At 39.7% G+C, this 14,937-nt stretch overlaps 1 protein-coding gene across 3 annotated transcripts in view; it reads right to left on the reverse strand.

Moving 5' to 3' along the window:
- Positions 1-14,937, reverse strand: part of A1cf (APOBEC1 complementation factor) — a 74,089-nt gene that overhangs the window by 18,068 nt on the left and 41,084 nt on the right. For all 3 annotated transcript variants that reach the window (XM_051199919.1, XM_051199918.1, XM_051199917.1), the window contains 2 exons: positions 9,776-10,014; positions 4,807-4,971 (listed from right to left, as the gene is read on the reverse strand). In XM_051199919.1, the coding sequence (XP_051055876.1) occupies positions 4,807-4,971; positions 9,776-10,014 (404 nt within the window). The remainder of the gene's footprint in view (positions 1-4,806; positions 4,972-9,775; positions 10,015-14,937) is intronic.

Consider the following 14,937-nt stretch of genomic DNA (forward strand, 5'->3'; position numbering starts at 1 on the left):
TTATTTCCAAAATGACATAAAGAAAAATGTTCAGTGACTTTTCTCAAGTTCATTTGCTGGTAAGTGATCATGATTTCAAGTAGTCCGATTCTGGACACTGAGGAAGACTGAGGTAAGGACTAACTTGCTACCATTAGAAATTTTACACTCATACCTCTGAAAATACCCTACTTTATTTTCTATAAAATGGTTTTGGATTTTGGGGAGACGTTAGCAATGTGGCACATTAATTTTTGTTTAATTAATTTTACTTTACTTTTATGTAAATATTAGGAGACTATGATTTGGACAAAAGTAGATTGATAATTCACAAGGCACACAGCTAAGGTCTAGAATTACATGTCTTATATTCTTTATTAATAACTTTAAGTTAAAAGATTGTTGCTTCTGGAAGAACATCTGAAGTCTAAGATAATTTCTGTCTGTATAAAAATGTTGGGAAAAGCTAGATGTACTAATTCTAACTTGTTTCTGCATATACCCAAGGATTTTCTATAGACACCAGTTACACCACTATAGAAATAGCAAAATAAAACAAGATCCATTTTCTCAGAAATGATTACATATGATACATTTACACAAACTCCATTTAGTCTTTAAAGAGACCAGAGCAGACTTCCATCTGCTCATATGGAAGGATTCAAACCCTATTGTCTGTTTCTAAAATCTATAACAGGATAAGATGAGTATCTATTTAAAGTGTCTCAATTCACACACAAATGCAAGTACTCCTGTATCCAGAGATACCTGGAAAGGTGGAGATCAGACTGCTAGAAATGGTTACTTCAGGAATGGAGAGATGTATCGGGGAGAATGTAAACATTTCAAATATTTATTCTATTTTTAGTTGCATGCATACGTGTGTATGTGTCTGTAGTTATTTGCCAGTGAGTGCAGATACCTGTGGAGGCCAGAAGAGGCTGTTAGATCCCAGGGAGCTCAGAGTACCCAATGTGGAAGCTGGAAACGGAATTGGGGTCTTCTCCAAGACAAGAGCAGTACAAGCTTTTACCACTGAATCATCTCTCCAGACCCAGGAATGAAAACATTTTAAGTGGCATAGTTTTATAAATATTAGCTATTTTAATTTAGTTTATCATGTAAAAACATCCAGAAAGCAGCATACTCCATTCTTAACGTGGAATGACTGCTGTGTATGTTGATGGTAATGTGTGAAAAAAAAAGAAAAAAAGGTAGTTATACCAAGATGCTGGGTGCTACCTTTTAATTGTAGCTGATAACTTGGTTTTTAAAACAAACTTTTTGTTTAGTTGTTGCTTTAGTGGAAACTTGTTTCTCTATCACTTGAGCATGCTGATTATCTTCCAGCTTACATTAACCTGGGTGTCTTTTAAGCATCTAGGTTTTTTTTTTTTCACTTAACCATAGTTCTCAGGGTCCCTGAGATGTCATGCTATTTTCAGGAAAAAGAGGAAGAGGAGAAAAATCCATCCTCTCCCAATCAAAATACACTTCTCTCAGACTCAAGGCCACTAAAGCATTTAATGCTGGCACTTCTACCACCTGGTCCAATGACTACAAATTACCTTCCTTTGGGACAATGGGTGGCAAGTAATCTAAGTCTAAAATTTAGAACTTTGTAGTAATTTGCTTCTCTCTTCTCTAAGTAGTCAGCCCTTAGCTTCTATGACAGTCATTACACAGAGCAAAATCACCCGGCTAGACTGGAAAAATTAAATAAAGGCATATGAGCCCACGAAGCACAGGGTGCATAATTAACTAAGCTTTTAGGTCTGTCTCTTCATTCCTTCTCTGTGGCACAGAGTGATGACAATGGCTCCATTCCATGGCTTGTCTTGGTAAATGAGAAGAAAGGAGTTAGCCAGGATGACCTTCCATTCCATTCTGCTCCCCTGATCTATCTATAGTTTTCCGAAGTGGGGGGGAGGTGGATGGGTAAAATGTTTGCTTCAGCCACAAAAAAAATATCACCTTCATTTATCTCCTGCCTAGTGCCAAGGACACAAGAGCTAGTCTCTCAGTAAATACACACAGAACCAAAGTATTATCAGTCCATTTCCATATGCTCCCAACACTCACATTAGTCATGTAGCATTTATGTTGATAATTGGTTTGGGTGTTTTGAAATTTTTGCTAATGTTTCCTGTTTTGGAGCGATAATATTCAGACACCTCTGCTTATGGAAAGCTTCCTTTGTGAACCTCTGATCACTAAAAGTCAATTAGAATGTATGGGTTTGAATATCATAATGTCGGTTTCTCCCACATAAGAACTAACCAGACCTAGCCATACTTAAAGGCCAAACAAGAACCAGCACATTCAGGGTTATATGGTTATAGCTTCTATATAATAGCAATGGCAATATACCTCACATTAGAGCTTGCAATCATTTCCCGTGGGAAGTCCATCAGCAAAGAACTAGATCTGTGCACACAGGAATAAGAAAAACAGACTCAAGGTATAGTTCCCAATCCACTAGCGTTAGCTTCACCTGGGAACTTAAGAAATACAGATGTGTAGACTTAACTAGGTGGGTGAGTAATCTGTGGTTTTAGCAGCCCACCAGGTGAGTCTATTATTGCTGAACAGTTTAAGGAATCAGATTTTGTAGAATAACAACTTAGACTACATGAGAACAAAATATCGATGGTCCTGGGTTTTTATGGCGATTGTCATTTGTTTTTCCAGAGTATTGATGTAGAATTTTCCCAGAGCAGTCAGGATTCAAATTATATTCAGGAAAAAAAATATTTTCAGGGAATATTCAGGTTCCTCCAAAAGACCTAAACTTTAAAAAGAAAATTTTAATAGTTTTTCTTTTTCTTCAAATGTTCTAGTATAGCCTCAGTTTACCAGATCCTTGCACTGGAAAAGAAATCTGTGGCTTTAATTGTTTTCTCTTTGTAGGACAGATATCTTCTAGTTGTTCCTATTCCTTTGTAGCAGGTGAAGCAGGAAAATCTATCTATCTGCACATTGTAAACATCATAAAACCCTGAGGGTTGTGCCACTGGCCCAAAAAGTGCCTTAGAAATTAGGAAACACTTTAGACTGAAGATAAAGAAGAATAATATAGTAATGCTGGTGATGGTAGTGGTTAGCGACATGGGAAGAGGAGGAGGAAGAGAGAGGAAGATGCAGGGAAAGGATAAGTTAGTATTCATTGTTTTTGTATAGCTTCTAGTGTACCAGTGTCTAGTAATAAATAAATGCAATGATAATAAATAAATAATAAATATCAAATATTAATAAATAAATAATAAGTAATAAATACATAATGAATGTGCAGGCTGGACCAATAACCATTCACTGTAAAAAAAAAGTCAGTCTTTGGCGGTTTCTCATTCCAACCTCTTTGAACAGAAAAGCAATATTTTAATTAGACGAGAAAATAAGTATTGTTCATTCTGCGGAAACAAAACATAACCCAGAATGGGTGAAACCTACACATACATACTAGCTCCTAGGCCTACACAACTCCAGTGCCTTCCAGCACTTCTCTTTCTATATGTGACTTCTCTTACACACGACTTTTCTCTTCATTCCAAGAGTAGGATGACTTAGCTATCACTTTTCTGTAAATTCCTTCCATGCACAGCTCACATCTGTTAATTCCTCCCACAGTGCATGGCATGTTGGAGCTACTGAAGGGGCAACAGCTGCATGAATGAATAAGTGAATGGAATGAGGATGGGTGTGGGGGTTCATAAAGCTGTTAAATCTGGGGTCTTCCAGCTGCTAGCTGTGTGACTATTCGACTGCTCTGGGCTCTGGTTTTTGTGTGTGGAAAATAATAGACACCACGAAGGAACCTCCACGCTAGGGTCATTATGATGAATAGATGGCATGCAATGTGAACACACCCACTCTAATTCTAGTGGATTTGTTTGTGCAGTTTCTGTATTAGTTATGGATTCACAGCTGTTGGTATGTAGCCACACCATGATACTAAATGTCAGGAAAGTAAGACTTCTTGAGGCTGAAGGAAGATAAATATTTGAGAAGTCTTTAAAAGGAAAAAAAAAAAAGGCTATCCCTGCCAATTATCTGCAGAGCAAATAATAAGCTTATCATCCTATTGTACATGTAACATTGTATCCACTTACATTTAGAAATAGACAATCTGAGAATGCGAAGACTGTCAGAGGCTTAACATAACAGCACCACAGCCCACACTTGTCAGCATCCTATAGAACTTGCCAGAAGCCCAAGAAATTCTCAGTTGTGGGAAGATGTTTCTATAATAAACACAGGCTGGAGTGACTGAGTATGTTCTCAGGCATACTGATGGACATGACTGGAGATAATTTTGGCTGTTTTCTGGGGTAGGCTGTTATAGCTGGCATGTATAGGAATGAACCTTGCATTTTGCTCAATACTCTGAAATCTACTGGATTGATTCTTATGACCAAGGATTATTTGTTCCAAAATTTCAGTAGCAAAGAATTTGGGAAACCTTGTGTTGGTTAGTAAGGGGCAGACATCACTAACAGTAAATATTTACCTAGTTCTTAGTCTGAAGGTCTGGGGACAGAGGAGTTAATTAAAGGAAGAAGAATGCATAGAGTTTAGTTTTGCATAAGTAATATGTTACTCATTAAATAACTACAAAGGTAAATATAAATCACAACATTCCTAAATGCTGTAGGACCATATATCTCTTTCTGATCCAAAAATGGAAAAATAATTGAACAATATGCAACCAATTAGGAGAAGGGACCTAATGAAAGATTTTTTTTTTTTTTTTTAACATCATGGGTAATAGCTTCTGGCCCAAGTGCTTTTAAAGTTCATTTTGAAGAAGTAATTACACATGTTTCCTACCTGGTTTAATACTGTTGAATTCTTTTTCAATTGTCTCTTCTGAGGTAGACAGCATGAGGTTTCTTACGTACAGGATTTTCACTGAAGACATTGTGTCTTCATCAACTTCGACTTCTGGCTCTGCCCAGTCTACTGCAATAGGATGTCCCCACAACTGAATTCTTCCTGTTGACAATGATCAGAAGAATGATTAATTATTTAGAAATCACGACATCATCTCAGCTCACACTGATGGCCTTTTAAAACCGAACTGACCGTTAAGGTCTTAAATGACTAAGACCACTAAAAAAGATTATTATTGATTTTAAGGCATTCAAATAATGCAAGAGTCGGATAGAAGAGACTTCCGTGTGACTAGTGGCTTATCATAATGGTTGAATGCAAAGAGAAGTAGGATGTGGTTTGAAATGGAGGAGTGAGGAAGTGGTGGGCACACTGGACCCTCAGGACAGCTTTTACAAGGAGGGGGTAGTTTATAAGGTGAGCTAATAAAAGGGAAGAACAGCTAAGAGTGGATTTAGTGCCCAGACAAAGAGTCTGACTGTGAAGCATTAAGAGGTCATTGGGACAGCATCTGCTGCATCTGCTGTAGTTGAACTATATTGTCTATCAGCCAGAGACCACCAATGATACATACATACATATATATTCATATGTATATGAATATGAGCAAGGGTGGGTGGGACCAAGCATTCTTTGTTCTCTCTCTTTCATATTTGATCCAGGGCTCAGACAGGGTTCCTCCGTCTGAACACGTGGAATTTAGGCTCTCACAGATAACTTATTTGTGAAAATCCTGATTCAGAGAAGACTAAGGAAAAGTTGATGGTAAGAAACTTATCTCGCCTTCAAATAGCAGTTGTCCAAGTCAGCACACATTCCTGTACTCCTACAGTGGTAACTTCCTGGATGTTCCTCACTATATTGTGAGCCTCTCAGCTCTTTCTTATCATGACCTTGTGGAAGGAGGGGCAACACCTGGTTTTACAGCTTCAAAGTGGATCACTTGACAGTGGAATTTCCTTTTATTACTTCTCTCCCCTTTGAACTTTGCCACCCAGCAACCATGCTCCTGGAGGTTCCATGTTGAAGAGGTGGGAAAAGATACCAACTTGATTTTCAAATTTTATGGGAAATCTGGTTTTTTTTCTTTTTTCTTTTTCTCCATTCATTGATTGGAAGCATGCTGTATCTTGCAGAGAGCACAGAACTTGAGAGGGGAAGTAAATATCCATCGTTTTATTCCTTGAAAACCAATCATGATTTTTGACATAGGTGCCAAGGGCAAGCAACACAGAAAGTATCGTCTTTTTAATCAACGGCACCAGAGAGAATTGGGCATAATCGTACTTTGTGAGGCTGAGGCAGGAGGAGCTCAAGTTTGAGGTCAGGCTGTGCTAAATAACACATTTAAAAAACACAACAAAATTAGTGGGTAAAATGGATATACCAATCCACATGTAGATATTAGGCCTTTATTCTAAGATGTATAAAAACAATAAGCCAGGGGTAGAGAAATGATGTTTACTACTCTTCTGGAAGGCCTGCTTTCAGCTCTCAAAACCTACAGGGTGGCTCACAGCTGTCTGCTAACTCCAGTCCCAAGGGATCCAGCACCCTCTTCTGGCCTTCACTGGCACAGGGCACTCACTTGATACATAGGTATACTTGCAGGCAAGCCCTCCCACCCCCCGCCCCAACCCTGGACACACACACATAAAACAAATAAATAAAAAAAAATACTAACTCAAATGGATAAAATACCTACATGTCAGAATTGAAACTATAAAACTACTAGAAGGAAACACAGCATAAAAGTTTCTTCACATCAGTGTGGGCAATGGTTTTTCCTTTGGCAATGATTCCAAAAGGTGCTGGTAATAAAGTAAACAGAGCCGAACAGAGTCAGATGAAACTAAAACATCCGCCCGGCAAGGGAAACAAGGTGTAAAGAGACAACCGAGACAACCTAAGAAGACTTTTCAGTAGAGGAAAAAAAATCTGAATTAAATGGCAAAATATTAAGTCCGGGCCACTAAGAGGCTCAGATGATCTCTCTGTGAGCCTTGGTCACTGGCTGGCACACTATGGGAAAGCTGCAACACAGAAAAGATCCATCACTTTAATAGATTTGGTAATTTCTAGATCTTACACAGTCTCTCTCAACTCAGAAGTTGGCATCTAAATGTTGAAATCTTCTAAAGGACTAACCCTGCTACTGTTTTGTTTTGCATTTAAGAATGCATGCAGGAATTCAGGACCCAGAAATAAACTGACATACTCACTCATTGGTACCTAATTGTTGACAATGGTGTCAAAGCACCTTAAATTGGAACCTGAAACTACTAGTGGAAAACAGGGAATACACCTCGAAAAGAACTTTCAGAATAGAGCTCCAATGGCTTAGGAACTGGCTCCAAGAATCAGCAAATGAGTTCATAAGAAATTAAGAAGTTTCTGCATGGCAAAGGAAACTATCAGCAGAGCAAGCAGGCACCCTCCCCACCCACCCGGGATGGGGGATGGTAAAAATTGTTACCAACTATATTTCAGAAAGGTGGCTAATATTCAGAATTTGTAAAGAAAAGTAAAAAAACTAAACACTCCCCCAAACTGACAGTCAGCCAAAGTGATAACAAGCAGAGACAGTTCTCAAAAGACAAAATAGAAACAAAACAAAATAAGACAACAAACAACAAATGGCCAGTAACTATTTTTAGAAGTGTTCAACATCCCTTGTACCAGGAAAGCATATACTGAAAGGACTTTGACATCAGGATCTGATAGTAAATGGGGGAAGAGGGATCTTTATTCACTGCTGATGGGAATACAAACAAGATAGCCATTATAGAAATTAGTATGGAGGTTTCCACATAATTTAAAAGAGTACTACCGTATTTTTCAGCTACAACACTCCCAGGCATGTACAAAAAGGGCTCCTCAGTCTACTGGAGGTTCTGGCATGTTTATTACTGCTCTCTCTATTCATGATATTAAGGAATAAGAACGAACCTAGATGTTCGTCAACTGACGAGTGCAGTTATGCGATGGAATTTTACTCAGCTGTAAAGAAAAAGGAAATTAGGGAACTTGTAGAACAATGGATAGATCTGTGTGCTGTTTAGTTGACAGAAACTAGAGACACCTGGGAAGAGGGTGTCTCAATTAAGAAACTGTCTCTGTCACATTGGCTTGTGGGCATGTCTAGGGAGAATTTCCTTGATTGCTAGTTGATAGAGGAGGGACTAGCAGCCCCTTGTGGGTGGGGTGACACCTCAGGGCATGTGGTCCTACGTTATTTAAAAATGGTAGGTGGACATTAGTCAGCAAGCAGGCCAGTATTTAGTGTTCCTTTGAGATCCCCCATTTCCTTTTCTGCCTCCAGCGTCCTGCCTTTGATGGGAAGCTATGAGCCAAACGAACCCCCCCCCCCCACCAGTTGGTTTTGGACAGTATTTTATCACAGCAGAGACAGAATCTGGAAGGTTCGGTATTAAATAGGGGGACCCAAACTCAGAAAGGCACAAACTGTGTATTTTCTCACATGCAGATCCTTGGAATGTGTATGCAAGAGTCTGTAAATGGGTGTAAATGTGGGTGAAGTTTGAAAACATGAAGAGAGAGAGAGAGACAGAGAGACAGAGAGACCAAAAGAAGGTTACAAAAAAAGTTCTGAGGAGTATGAGTAGGGTAAAAGGTCACATGTGATGAAAGAGTGGATAAAAGGCTAAAGTGACATTATGAAGGGGAACCAGAGGAGATTAAAAAAAAGAAGATGGGGAGAAGGTTCATCAAACACTCTGAAAATGCCACACTGATATGTAATGCTTTGTATGCTAATTTAAAAAGGCATGTATAAAGGGCTAGGACATAGCTGCGTGGTAGAATGCTGGATTCTAGATAGCTTACTCAGTTCACTCAACAGCACCTTTTAAAAAACCACAGCCAAGGAAAACTGTATGAGGGCAAAATAAATCCAGAGTTTTGTTGTTTTCCTCTAATCTGATGGGTCTCCAGTTTTCATAGGAAGAGCGGGACATAATGCCATGCTAGGTTAGTGGTTCTCAACCAGTGGGTCAGGCCCCTCAAGGGTCAAATATCAGATATTTACATTACGGTTATTAACAGAAGCGAAAAATTGTGGTTATGATGTGCCAGTGAAATAATTTATGGTTGGAGGTCACCACAGCATGAAGAGCTGTGTTCAAGGGTATCAGCATTAGGGAGTTCGAGAACCACTGCTCTAGATAGTTTCTTCCATTAGCAGGAATTCATGTTAGCACCTGACTGTGTACGTTTTAATGAATATTTTACAGTAAAACAAGGACCTTTGAGTGTTTGCCTGTGTTGGTCTGATCCAGGCAGTGTTGCAGGGTTATTAAACTCAAGAATTGATGTGGGTGCCCATACATGTGGCTGGAGCACTGAGCAGGTTTTTTTTTTTTTTTTTTTTTTTTTAAAGAAGAATGTTTTTGTTTCTTCTCTCCATTTTGATGGTAATGTTTTAGAAATGGAGAAACACATTGATAGCGTGTCTGTCAGTTGTCCTTGGGATGGTGTACTACAGGCTGCTGCATGTCTACACTATGACGGGTTGAATATAGGCCAGTTCTGACTAGCCTGTGCATTTAATCTACATGGGGTTATATCCAGGATGAATCAGTTTAATTTTTTACCCCTTTTTAATTTTTTCTATTAATTTTTTTAAGATTTATTTAATCTTAAGATTTCTCACTGAGGATTTTCTGTAGGATGGCTATTGATCAGAGTTCTCCTGATGCACTGATGTGTAACTTTCCAAAGCACATCTGGGAAAACTTTAGGGAACTAAAAGAACCATGAGAAACATGAGAAAGACAAAGGGCTTAAAGACAGCCTAGAAAACGAAGCTCAAACACTACATATGGATGCCTGCAGTCTGCACATCTCAGGAGGGTGGAGCACAGCGTAAGTCAGGAGGGATGCTCACCTGGCAACAGCCTCCTCCTAGCCATGGCGGCTGCGCGGTGACTCTCATATTCCACAAAGGCAAATCCCCGGTTTTTGGTTTTATCTGCCGCGCTTGGGTAGACGATGACGTCAACAACTCCTTCCGTGATCTTTTTCATCTCCGATAAGATTTCTTCTCTCTTTTTGGTTTTGGGGATTCCTCCCACAAACAATCGACAGTTGTCCACACTGGCACAGACTCCTAGGAGACGTCCATTCCTAAGGGCGAAAAAGGAAGCTTTTTAGTAGGTGAGAATCCATGTGTAAAGGAGGGTGGTGGAAGAGACTGCAAATATGTACCACTTTCAAAAACTGTTTTCTTTAGGGGGCCGAGGATGTTTCAATACAGACTGACACTCCTTACCCCTTTTCTTTGATGGCTTCAAACTAGGGGCTTGTGGTGCCTCTTAGATTTGGCCACTAACCTATATATATATATATGCAGTCCTGACCTCTGATTTTTTGTTTTTTGTTGTTTTGTTTTTCTGAGACAGCGTTTCTCTGTAGCTTTGGAGGCTAGCTCTTGTAGACCAGGCTAGTCTCAAACTCACAGAGATCCTCCTGCCTCTGCATCTTGAGTGCTAAGATTAAAGGTGTGCGCCACCACCGGCGTGACCTCTGAACATTTTTTAAATATATATTTATTATTTTTTCTTATTTTACATATAGATCCCAGTTCCCTCTCCTTCCCACACCCCCTGACTCCCTCTCCCATCCCATTCTCCACCCACTCCACAGGGAGGGTGATGCCTTCCAGGAGGGATTGTCAAAATCTGTCAAATCATTTGGAGTAGGATCTAGGCCCTCCCTCCTGTTTCTAGGTTAAGGGAGTATCCCTCCATGGGGAATGTGGTCCCAAAGTCCTTTTGTGCACCAGGGATAAATCCTGGTTCCACTGTCAGAGGTCCCTGAGACTGCCCAGGCCTTCTAACTGAGACCCATGTTCAGGGGGTCTGAGTCAGTCCAATGAACTTTTTAAGAAAGAAAAGTAGACAAAAAGCTTATCATCACCTGGTCTCTTCAGACTGGATGTGGGTTCACCACTTGCCATACTAGGCCCTGTTCCCTACTTCTCCTACTTACCATGTGCCACTGGGGTTTGCCACACCTAATGATTCATGTACATTGTCACCAGGCAGACAAGCTGTTCTGATTGATATATGATTACTATTAACTCCCCCTCCCAATAAAAGCAAAATTGAAAAGAGCCAGCAAGATTGCTCAGTGGGTAAAGGTGCCTGTTAATAAACCTATTGATCTGAATTCTATCTCTAGACTCAATGGTGGGAGGCTAGAACAGATTCCCATAAGCTGTCTTTGACCTCCACACTCATGGTGCACATGCACACACACAAAGTAAATTAAAAAAATTAAATAGAAATAGTCTCTTGTCTATAACAGAAGATTTTCCTATGCTATCTTAGTTGTCTCATAGAAAAGAGCCAGCAGGATGAGCAACATAGGTATTATTTCTGTTTTATAGACAATGAACTCGAGATTCCAAGAAATGAAGTGATTTGGTTAAGGGCCTTATTGATTGGTTCTGAGAGGTGAAATTGGCCTCAGGGACTCTTGGGGACTCTCTTTATTCTACTTTGAGGTTTTGCCTATTATGGATGGAGGGTACCTTTGCTGAAACAGATAGCTGACAAAAGACTAAATAGTGCTCTAGCAAACAGAAATGAGGCCCAAGCCATAGGTAAATCCGAACTGTAAATAAGCAGTGTCTTGCGGCACTGGCATGTTCTAAGGCAGCTCAGTTGAGATGATATTTTTTTGTGCCTGGACATTGCCTCATTGCGTACCACAGTACATTATCCCTGGCTCTTTTAAATGCCTTTCCAAGTTTTATGTGTATGAGTGAGTATTTTGCCCACACCTATGTGTGCAGAAGATGGTTTTGGATCCCCTGAAACTAGCATTTCAGACAGTTGTTAACCACCATATGGGTGCTGGGAACAAAATCAGATCATTAACAAGAACAGAGGTGTTCCTAACTGCTGAATCATCTCTGTCTCTTCCTGACCCCTGGCATTTGATCACTTGGTGTGGATGAACAATCGTCAAGTCATCCAAAAATGTCTTCTTTCTATGTGACTTTTAAGGGTGGACATTGTTGCTTCTGACTGAGAAACTGTAGTAAAGGGAAGATGGGCTTTCACATTGAAGGATGCTCTGCAGCCATTAACAATAGTAACATGGACACGTTTGGCAGTTAAGAAGCACTCCACATCACACTGCTCAGTTTTTAAAGAATATAAGAACAAATATGTGGAGCCATTCTGTTTAAATAATATGTAGAAAATCTGAAAAGACAATTGCCAACATAGTATCATAGGCACCAATGTTGTGAATGAATAGTTTTTTGTGTTTTATTTTTTTGTTTGTTTTGTTTTGTTTTGTTTTGTTTGTTCTCTGTGTAGCAGCTCTGGCTGTTCTGGAACTCACTTTGTAGACCAGGCTGTACTCAAACTCACTGAGATCTGCCTGCCTCTGCCTCCAGAGTGCTGGGATTGAATGTGTGCTCCAACCACCACCTGGTGTGGATGAATATTTTAACTTTTATACTATTTGCTTTTTTGATGTTTTCTATGTGTTAAATATTAAGTTGTGGCTTTTCTAAATAACTTGAATTACTGGAAACAATGGGGTATCTTTAACAAAAATTCTTTGTCCTGAATAAAAGTTCTTCTCTAGGCAAGTGGGAGACTGGTCTGCTTTTCTTGGAACTAGTTGTTCTTGATTGTCAGGGGACACTATCTGACTATTGCTTATCCTTTACAGAGGAGCCAAGGGAAGGAGTCAGAATCGACAAACCCACCTCATTCTGTTGACATTTCCCAGAAAATGTGGTTTCTTGGGTGGGGGTGGGGTTTATAAAGTCATCTTCCTGTTGGTTTTGTTTTATTATTTCATTCTGTTTCATTTAGGCAGAAGCTCAGACTGCCAGTCCCAAACTCACTATATAACCAACTAAGATCCTGAACTCCCAATTCTTCTGCCTCCCTTTCTCACATGCTGGGATTACAATTGTATACCACCATACTGGTTTATATGGTCCCTGGGTTAAAATTCAGGGTTTGTGCATGCTAGGCTCTAGCAAATGAGTTACCTCTTTAGCCCTAGTTATGTGTATTTTAAATTTTACTTAAAAAGCATAACTACATCTCCCACTTATTTAGAGATCATATTTTTGATGGGATGTCCTGGTATCAGTTGCTAGCAGGAGGAGTCTAGAATGTCTACATTGTGTGACTGGCAATATCCTTTCCCAGAACTGCTTGGAGACAAAATGCAATTTCTCACAAGCTTAGGACATGACTTTAACATCTGCAGAAGCCAGGCACTCAGAGGATGCTCCCTGAATATTTGATGGGGAGGAAGATGATGCGATAACCGTGGACCTTTCCTGGGCAATAGCCTCATCCATCCCCTGAGAAATAGTGGCTGACAGCACAGTATAGGTTCTTGTTCCTTTCTGGAAGAAAGGTTTTCTCTCTAGCAGACTGACCAAGGCAGAGCGGAAGATGTGAAAGAAGCTCCGGATCTCTTCCTGACTAGTTCATGTTGAATTCACCCCCCCCTCCTAATTTGTAAAGGTCCTCTGTTTCTTTACCTTGCTTCTGGCTTCCAGTTGGAGATTGGCCTGTGATATTCATTACTTTCTCTTTTCAAATTCTTTATCTTTTTTTTCCTTTTCTTTCCTCCCCACTTCTCACTACTGTAATTGCCAGTTATCCTACAGAGCACCTGGTCCTTTGAGGTGCAGCAATTTAAGTATATTGTCTTAGTTTCCTTTTATGACATCCTGTAAGTTTTATAGAAAAGACAGTGAGATTCAGGAGGAGACTGTTAATGAACAGTCATCCCAGTAGTATTTATTTTCCAAACCTTCTCTATTTTCAGTAGTATTGGCTGGCCCAGTGGGTAGCCATGGGGTGAGGGGATATAGCAAGCTGTCAATCTCCTACACAACTAATTCCATGTGCATTTCAACTCAAAAGACACTTTGGGATAGCCCTTATTGATAATGTGTCCATATTTCACAAAAGACCAGGGAATGGGAATCTTCCCATTGCTGAAACCATATAACTAGGGCATGAATTCTGCTTGAAGGGCTACCTTAAACTAGCTGAGCTGTTTCTAAAAATAGTTTACCCTTTAATATTTTAAAATATTTGTTTTTTTAACTTTATGTATATGTGTGAGTACCTGCATGTATCATATTTGTGCCTGGTGCCTGTGAGGCCATGAGATAAAGTTGGATCCCTTGGAATGGGAGTTACAGGCAGTTGTTCTTCTCCATGTGGGTGCTGGGAGCTGAACCCAGGTCCCCTGCAAGAACATCAGGTGCTCTTTAACCACTGAGCTATCTCTCCAATCCCCTGAATGCTTTTATTTACGATTTCATTATAACTTAACTTTTTATAATTCTGATATTAGAAAGCAACTTTAAATTATAGCTTTGCATAGGTCTTTGCACATTTGTTAGTGTATATTATTTTTGTATGATGTTTAGAATGCCTCTGTGTGAAGGGGCCAAGTGCAAGGATAAAAGTGATGTTCTGAGAAGTCAAAGGCTTTTACCAAAGGGAAAAATATTTTAGGTATCCTGATTGTGAATACAGTCTACACCCCACACAGATTTCTTTTGAGTTTGTGGAGATATGTGTGAAAGAAAAGGTATTTGCACTTCCTCTCAGACTGTTCCAGAACCTAACCTTAGGGCTGACTAGCTAGGCAGTAAAGGTTGCCACACCCAGTCATTCTTCATGTGGCTAAAGCTGGATTTTGGGGGTGCACACCTTTAATTCCAGTACTTGCAAGGCAGAGGATGGCAGATCTCTGTGAGTTCAGTGCCAGCCTGGACTACAGAGTCCAGGATTGCTTCATAGGATTATAAGGATGCTTGTGACCTAATGTACTTTCATATAAATGGGGAAAACATTAAAGAGAAAGCCACTCTGTCAGCATTTATCAGATTTAGGAGTCTGCCAATTTTAAGTTTTACCTTCATTACAGAAAAGGGATAAATGTGGAACTCTGGATCTTTAGCTGTGGTAACTTTTATCATTGTTGGCTGTGACATTCTGATGTTTTCAAAATTCCTTGAATTATCTCTACAGTTAAACCCAGGAAATG

This window comes from Phodopus roborovskii, unplaced genomic scaffold (assembly GCF_943737965.1).
Source record: "Phodopus roborovskii unplaced genomic scaffold, PHOROB, whole genome shotgun sequence".
NCBI lineage: Eukaryota > Metazoa > Chordata > Mammalia > Rodentia > Cricetidae > Phodopus > Phodopus roborovskii.